Below are 8,032 nucleotides of genomic sequence, written 5' to 3' on the forward strand. Positions count from 1 at the left end.
AGCTTGGGGCCCAGGCAGCTGAAGGCACGGCCACCGATGGTGGAGCGATGGAAATCGGGGGATGGGCAAGAGGGCAGAATTAGAGGAGCGCAGAGATCGTGGAGTACTGTAGGGGCTGGAGGAGGTTACAGAGATAGGGAGGGGTGTAGGGGCTGGAGGAGGTTACAGAGATAGAGAGGGGTGTAGGGGCTTACAGAGATAGGGAGGGGCGTAGGGGCTGGAGGAGGTTACAGAGATAGGGAGGGGTGTAGGGGCTTGAGGAGGTTACAGAGATAGGGAGGGGTGTAGGGGCTGGAGGAGGTTATAGAGATAGAGAGGGGTGTAGGGGCTTACAGAGATAGGGAGGGGCGTAGGGGCTGGAGGAGGTTACAGAGATAGGGAGGGGTGTAAGGGCTGGAGGAGGTTACAGAGATAGGGAGGGCTGTAGGGGGTTACAGAGATAGGGAGGGGTGTAAAGGCTGGAGGGGGTTACAGATAGGGAGGGGTGGAGGAGCTTACAGAGATAGGGAGGGGTGTAGGGGCTGGAGGAGGTTACAGAGATAGGGAGGGGTGTAGGGGCTGGAGGGAGGTTACAGAGATAGGGAGGGGTGTAGGGGCTGGAGGGGGTTAGAGATAGGGAGGGGTGTAGGGGCTGGAGGGGGTTACAGAGATAGGGAGGGGTGTAGGGGCTGGAGGGGGTTACAGAGATAGGGAGGAGTGTAGGGGCTGGAGGGGGTTACAGAGATAGAGAGGAGTGTAGGGGCTGGAGGGGGTTACAGAGATAGGGAGGGGTGTAGAGGCTGGAGGGGTTTACAGAGATAGGGAGGGGTGTAGGGACTGGAGGGGGTTACAGAGATCGTGGAGTACTGTAGGGGCTGGAGGAGGTTACAGAGATAGGGAGGGGTGTAGGGGCTGGAGGAGGTTACAGAGATAGGGAGGGGTGTAGGGGCTTACAGAGATAGGGAGGGGCGTAGAGGCTGGAGGAGGTTACAGAGATAGGGAGGGGTGTAAGGGCTGGAGAAGGTTACAGAGATAGGGAGGGGTGTAGGGGGTTACAGAGATAGGGAGGGGTGTAAAGGCTGGAGGGGGTTACAGATAGGGAGGGGTGGAGGGGCTGGAGGAGCTTACAGAGATAGGGAGGGGTGTAGGGGCTGGAGGAGGTTACAGAGATAGGGAGGGGTGTAGGGACTGGAGGGAGGTTACAGAGATAGGGAGGGGTGTAGGGGCTGGAGGGGGTTACAGAGATAGGGAGGGGTGTAGGGGCTGGAGGGGGTTACAGAGATAGGGAGGGGTGTAGGGGCTGGAGGGGGTTACAGAGATAGGGAGGAGTGTAGGGGCTGGAGGGGGTTACAGAGATAGAGAGGGGTGTAGGGGCTGGAGGGGGTTACAGAGATAGGGAGGGGTGTAGGGGCTGGAGGAGGTTACTGAGATAGGGAGGGGTGTAGGGGCTGGAGGAGGTTACAGATATAGGGAGGGGTGTAGGGGCTGGAGGAGGTTACAGAGATAGAGAGGGGTGTAGGGGCTGGAGGGGGTTACAGAGATAGGGAGGGGTGTAGGGGCTGGAGGGGGTTACAGAGATAGTGAGGGGTGTAGGGGCTGGAGGGGGTTACAGAGATAGTGAGGGGTGTAGGGGCTGGAGGGGGTTACAGAGATAGGGAGGGGTGTAGGGGCTGGAGGGGGTTACAGAGATAGGGAGGGATGTAGGGGCTGGAGGGGGTTACAGAGATAGGGAGGAGTGTAGGGGCTGGAGGGGGTTACAGAGATAGGGAGGGGTGTAGAGGCTGGAGGGGGTTACAGAGATAGGGAGGGGTGTAGGGGCTGGAGGGGGTTACAGAGATAGGGAGGGGTGTAGGGGCTGGAGGGGGTTACAGAGATAGGGAGGGGTGTAGGGGCTGGAGGAGGTTACAGAGATAGGGAGGGGTGTAGGGGCTGGAGGAGGTTACAGAGATAGGGAGGGGTGTAGGGGCTGGAGGAGGTTAGAGATAGGGAGGGGTGTAGGGCTGGAGGGGGTTACAGAGATAGGGAGGGGTGTTGGGGCTGCAGGAGGTTACAGAGATAGGGAGGGGTGTAGGGGCTGGAGGAGGTTACAGAGATAGGGAGGGGTGTAGGGGCTGGAGGAGGTTACAGAGATAGGGAGGGGTGTAGGGGCTTACAGAGATAGGGAGGGGCGTAGAGGCTGGAGGAGGTTACAGAGATAGGGAGGGGTGTAAGGGCTGGAGAAGGTTACAGAGATAGGGAGGGGTGTAGGGGGTTACAGAGATAGGGAGGGGTGTAAAGGCTGGAGGGGGTTACAGATAGGGAGGGGTGGAGGGGCTGGAGGAGCTTACAGAGATAGGGAGGGGTGTAGGGGCTGGAGGAGGTTACAGAGATAGGGAGGGGTGTAGGGGCTGGAGGGAGGTTACAGAGATAGGGAGGGGTGTAGGGGCTGGAGGGGGTTACAGAGATAGGGAGGGGTGTAGGGGCTGGAGGGGGTTACAGAGATAGGGAGGGGTGTAGGGGCTGGAGGGGGTTACAGAGATAGGGAGGAGTGTAGGGGCTGGAGGGGGTTACAGAGATAGAGAGGGGTGTAGGGGCTGGAGGGGGTTACAGAGATAGGGAGGGGTGTAGGGGCTGGAGGGGGTTACAGAGATAGGGAGGGGTGTAGGGGCTGGAGGGGGGTTACAGAGATAGGGAGGGGTGTAGGGACTGGAGGAGGTTACAGAGATAGGGAGGGGTGTAGGGACTGGAGGAGGTTACAGAGATAGGGAGGGGTGTAGGGGCTGGAGGGGGTTACAGAGATAGGGAGGGGTGTAGGGGCTGGAGGAGGTTACAGAGATAGGGAGGGGTGTAGGGGCTGGAGGAGGTTACAGAGATAGGGAGGGGTGTAGGGGCTGGAGGAGGTTACAGAGATAGGGAGGGGTGTAGGGACTGGAGGGGGTTACAGAGATAGGGAGGGGTGTAGGGGCTGGAGGGGGTTACAGAGATAGGGAGGGAGGCGCTGGGTAAAGAACGATACACGGTTTGGATTGGCAGAGTGCAGTTTTTTATTCAGAAGAGCGAAGTTAAAGCCGGGCCGGACTCGGTGCCGAGCTCCTGGGACACAGGCCCTTGTGGTACTGAGCCTGGTGTCAATATCGGCCAATGCCTGGCGCACTCACAGAACCAGAGACACGTGGTAACCACGACGACGACAGTGATCGAACGGCGGAGCGACCTCGGGGTTCCTGCCAGTCCGGGAGGCAGCGGGGTGGTCCTAGCAGCCCAGCCAGGGGTCCGTCCTGTTTGTCTTCATCAGGAACGCCAGCTTCCTGGCCATCTCCATGTTGTAGATACGCCGGCAGTTCTCGTAGTTCTCCCGGATGCGTCTGCGGCATGGCTTCTCGTAGTACCGCCTGCGCTTCACCTCGTCCACAATCCCGTCCGTGGTTAGAATCCTGGGGGGGGAGGGATGGGGGGGGGGCCAGAGCGTTAAAAAGATAAATGAGACCGTCCTGGTCATTGAAATCCAATCGCAGGCTGTACTGAGGGAGGGGCAGTACTGAGGGAGCGCCCTACTGCGCTGTCGGAGGGGCGGTACTGAGGGAGCGCCGTACTGCGCTGTCGGAGGGGCGGTACTGAGGGAGCGCCACACTGCGCTGTCGGAGGGGCAGTACTGAGGGAGCGCCACACTGCGCTGTCGGAGGGGCAGTACTGAGGGAGCGCCCTACTGCGCTGTCGGAGGGGCGGTACTGAGGGAGCGCCGTACTGCGCTGTCGGAGGGGCGGTACTGAGGGAGCGCCACACTGCGCTGTCGGTGAGGCGGTACTGAGGGAGCGCCCTACTGCGCTGTCGGAGGGGCGGTACTGAGGGAGCGCCGTACTGCGCTGTCGGAGGGGCGGTACTGAGGGAGCGCCGTACTGCGCTGTCGGAGGGGCGGTACTGAGGGAGCGCCGTACTGCGCTGTCGGAGGGGCGGTGCTGAGGGAGCGCCACACTGCGCTGTCGGAGGGGCGGTACTGAGGGAGCGCCGTACTGCGCTGTCGGAGGAGCAGTACTGAGGGAGCGCCCTACTGCGCTGTCGGAGGGGCGGTACTGAGGGAGCGCCGTACTGCACTGTCGGAGGGGCAGTACTGAGGGAGCGCCACACTGCGCTGTCTGAGGGGCAGTACTGAGGGAGCGCCGCACTGTCGGAGGTGCCGTCTTTTGGATGAGACAATAAACCGAGGCCCCGTCTGCCCTCTCGGCTGGATGTAAAAGATCCCACGGCCACTATTGGAAGAAGAGCAGGGGGAGTTCTCCCCGGGGTCCTGGGGCCAATATTTATCTCTCAACCAACATCACCAAGACGAATTATCTGCTCATTATCACATTGCTGTTTGTGGGAGCTTGCTGTGCACAAATTGGCTGCCACGTTTCCCACATTACACAGTAACTACTCTTAAAAAAACTACTTCATTGGCTGTAAAGCGTTTGTGACATCCTGAAGTTGTGAAAAGCGCTATATAAATGCAAGTCTTTCTTTCATGTCACACACAGTGAATGAAAGGCGGCTGATTCCTATCTGGGATTGGATGATTCGTGTGTTAGTCTCAGCGTCAGGACCGTGTCCCAGTAAGAGGAAGGATCAAGGACTGAAAGGGAATATAATAGTGCGGATATTAATATCTCAGTGGTCTGTAAGATCAAACGGAAGCTGGGATCAAGGTAACTGGGACAGAAAACCAACTCTCTGATAATTCCCCCAATTAGTCTCCGTAAACTTCAAAACGAGTACTTCATTGGCTGTAAAGTGTCTTGGGACGTTCGGTATTTGTGAAGGATGCAAGTGGATGCAGAGAGGATGTTTCCACTGATGGGGGAGACTAGAACTAGGGGCCATGATCTTAGAATACGGGGCCGCCCATTTAAAACTGAGATGAGGAGGAATTTCTTCGCTCAGAGGGTTGTAAATCTGTGGAATTCGCTGCCTCAGAGAGCTGTGGAAGCCGGGACATTGAATAAATTTAAGACAGAGATCGACAGATTTTTGAGCGATAAGGGGGGCGGGCGGGGAAGTGGAGCTGAGACCATGATCGGATCAGCCATGATCGTATTGAATGGCGGAGCAGGCTCGAGGGGCCGAATGGCCGACTCCTGCTCCGATTTCTTATGTTTCTTTCTCTGGGGAGGGACGGGGAGAGAGAGAGGGAAGGGTAGGGAGATAGCGGGGAAAAGGTTAAAATGTTAAGAGAACTAGAGACGATAATGTGAGAGGGAGAGAGAGAGAGAGAGAGGGGGGGGATCTGCGGACAGTGTGGAGAATGACTACTCTGGCATAGCAGGGTCTGTCTGGGGCTTGGAGAGAACACACTGAGCGAGAATCTTCTGTCTGCAGTCGTTGCCCGAGGCGCAAGTTAACTGGTCAGGATAAGTGTCACCTGTGGCTAAAACTCAGACAGAGGATCTGCCAGAGTCCAGGCAGCTTATTTATTGGGACTAACCACGCGGGTCAACAAGGCCGCCAACAGTTCAGACCTCAGAAATTAAGGAGACAGAAAACCATACAACATCTTGCATTTATATACCGCCTTTAACGTAGTGAAACGTCCCATGGCGCTTCACGGGAATATTATGAGATGAAAAAAATTTGACACTGAGCCCAAAAAGGAGAAATTAGCGCAGGTGACCAAAAAGCTTGGTCAGAACGGTCGGCTTTAAGGAGCGTCTTGAACGAGGAAAGAGAAGCGGAGAGGTTTAGGGAGGGAGTTCCAGAGCTTGGGGCCCAGGCGGCTGAAGGCACGGCCGCCGATGGTTGAATAAATTCCTCCCCGACCTACTGAGCTGATCTTTTAGTTGCTGAACTCACTTCCGTATAACTTACATTGATACAGTGCCCTCAACTTAGGGAAACGTCCCAAGGGCTTCGGTACGCTCCTGGACGAGAAAGAAAGGTGTGCCATTTCTACAGCGCCTTTCACGACCACCGGACGTCTCAAAGTGCTTTACAGCCAATGAAGTACTTTTTTGGAGTGTGGTCACTGTTGTATTGTGGGAAAAGTGGCAGCTCAATTTGCGCACAGCAAGCTCCCACACACAGCAATGTGATAATGACCCGGATCATCTGTTTTAGTGATGTTGGTGGAAAGATAAATATTGGCCCCAGGACACCGGGGAGAACTCCCCCTGCTCTTCTTCCAATAGTGGCCCCGGGATCTTTTACGTCCACCTGAGGGAGCAAACGGGGCCTCGGTTTAACGTCTCATCCGAAAGACGGCACCTCTGACAGTGCGGCGCTCCCTCAGTACTGCCCCTCCAACAGTGCGGCGCTCGCTCAGTACTGCCCCTCCAACAGTGCGGTGCTCCCTCAGTACCGCCCCTCCGACAGTGCGGCACTCCCTCAGTACCGCCCCTCTGACAGTGCGGCGCTCCCTCAGTACCGCCCCTCCGACAGTGCGGCGCTCCCTCAGTACTGCCCCTCCGACAGTGCGGCGCTCCCGCAGTACTGCCCCTCCGACAGTGCGGCGCTCCCTCAGTATCGCCCCTCCGACAGTGCGGCGCTCCCTCAGTACTGCCCCTCCGACAGTGCGGTGCTCCCTCAGTACTGCCCCTCCGACAGTACGGCGCTCCCGCAGTACTGCCCCTCCGACAGCGCAGTGCGGCGCTCCCTCAGCACCGCGCTTGGAGTGTCAGACTAGATTTACGTGCGCCAGTCCCTGGATTGGGAGACGAACCCACGAAATTGTGACTCGGGGGCGAGAGAGCGTGAGTGCGGCCCCCTGAGCCCCTCCGACTGTGCAGGGGTAAAAATCGGATGGCGTTCCCGCTCCAGTTTATCCTTTGGACTCCTCCCTCCCTCCCTCCCAAAAATTAGCGAGGACGGGGCGCGAAATTCGACTGCGGGAGGCATCAGAGCCACAAATGAATCTTCGGGTTGTGATGCACACTGCAGTCGAATAGCCGGTGACCAATCGCCGCGCGGGCGGCCACGGCCCTCCTCCCTGACCCCACAATGACCCCTCCCCTCACCGGGTCAGGGTCCGGTAAGCCGCCTCCACGTCGCCGCCGGCCACCATCACCGTGCGGGACACGAAGCGAGCGTGAGCCGCCATTGTGAGCCCACCGGAAGTCAGGGCCACTGGGGGACCGGTACGCCACACGGACCCGGCCCGGCTGCACAACCCCGGCCGCGGACCAAGGTTCCGGCCCCGCACAAACGTTCCTGGGGGGGGGGGGGGGACCCCCACTCACTGCCGCTGAGAGGCGCAACTGAGCAAGATATTTCTACACTTGATTAAAAACACAGGCACCACTGAACAACAGGGTTTAATTTTAATTTGTTTCCCCCAAAAAATAGTTCATCATCATCATAGTTAGCATGTAAATGGCTTCCTTTAAAAGCATTTTATGCACATCCTCTGAAAATGTATTTTGTTTTTATGAGGTTGTTTATAATCTTTTTTTATAATTTTATATTTTTCAACATAACTTTTCTGATTTAGAATATTTTGCATCTGCGATTTTATCATTTGTTCCACTATATTTTTTAATGCATCACTACAATTTCTGATTTCAATACTATGATTTCTGATTTCAATACTATGATTTCTGATTTCAGTACTATAGATCTTATATTTTCAGCACTGTGAGGTTGTTTCTCTCTGATGCGCATTGCATATCTGTTAGCGATTCAGATCACTTGTCACCTCTCGGTGTTTATCCAGGGTCTGGCTACACCTTGCTTAAACAGCTGCTGTCTGGGCCTGACATCCCCGGGGCCAGGAGGGGAAAGACCCCCCATCCTGATCCCTATCCAACGACTCCCCGATGGAAAGTGCGTGTGTGTGGATGTTTGGATTAAAAGGGTGCAAGCTTGGTTGCGATGCACCCCACAGTCCAATATCCTGCCAAACTCGGTATCTGGGTTCACACAGGAATAACTGAGCACCCAGGGAACCATGACCCAACAACAACCGTCACTCATAGTGTTATATATGTGGACTTGTATTTACTCTGTACAGCCACCAGAGGGCTCATTCCCCGGAGTCCCAAGGGATCCCATAATCCCTTGAGAGCACAGGTATTTAAGGAGGTTTCACAGGTTGGAGAGGCACTCTGGA

General features: G+C 56.5%; 1 protein-coding gene across 1 annotated transcript; it reads right to left on the bottom strand.

Annotated features, from left to right (window-relative positions):
- Positions 1-2,978: 2,978 nt before the first annotated feature.
- Positions 2,979-7,060, bottom strand: mrps21 (mitochondrial ribosomal protein S21). The gene is made up of 2 exons (XM_070868732.1): positions 6,942-7,060; positions 2,979-3,392 (listed from the first exon to the last, which is right to left on the bottom strand). The coding sequence occupies exons 1-2, from the start codon at positions 7,022-7,024 to the stop codon at positions 3,212-3,214; spliced, it is 264 nt and encodes an 87-aa protein (XP_070724833.1). The 5' UTR covers positions 7,025-7,060; the 3' UTR covers positions 2,979-3,211.
- Positions 7,061-8,032: the final 972 nt, after the last annotated feature.

This window comes from Pristiophorus japonicus, chromosome 30 (assembly GCF_044704955.1).
Source record: "Pristiophorus japonicus isolate sPriJap1 chromosome 30, sPriJap1.hap1, whole genome shotgun sequence".
NCBI classification, from domain to species: domain Eukaryota; kingdom Metazoa; phylum Chordata; class Chondrichthyes; family Pristiophoridae; genus Pristiophorus; species Pristiophorus japonicus.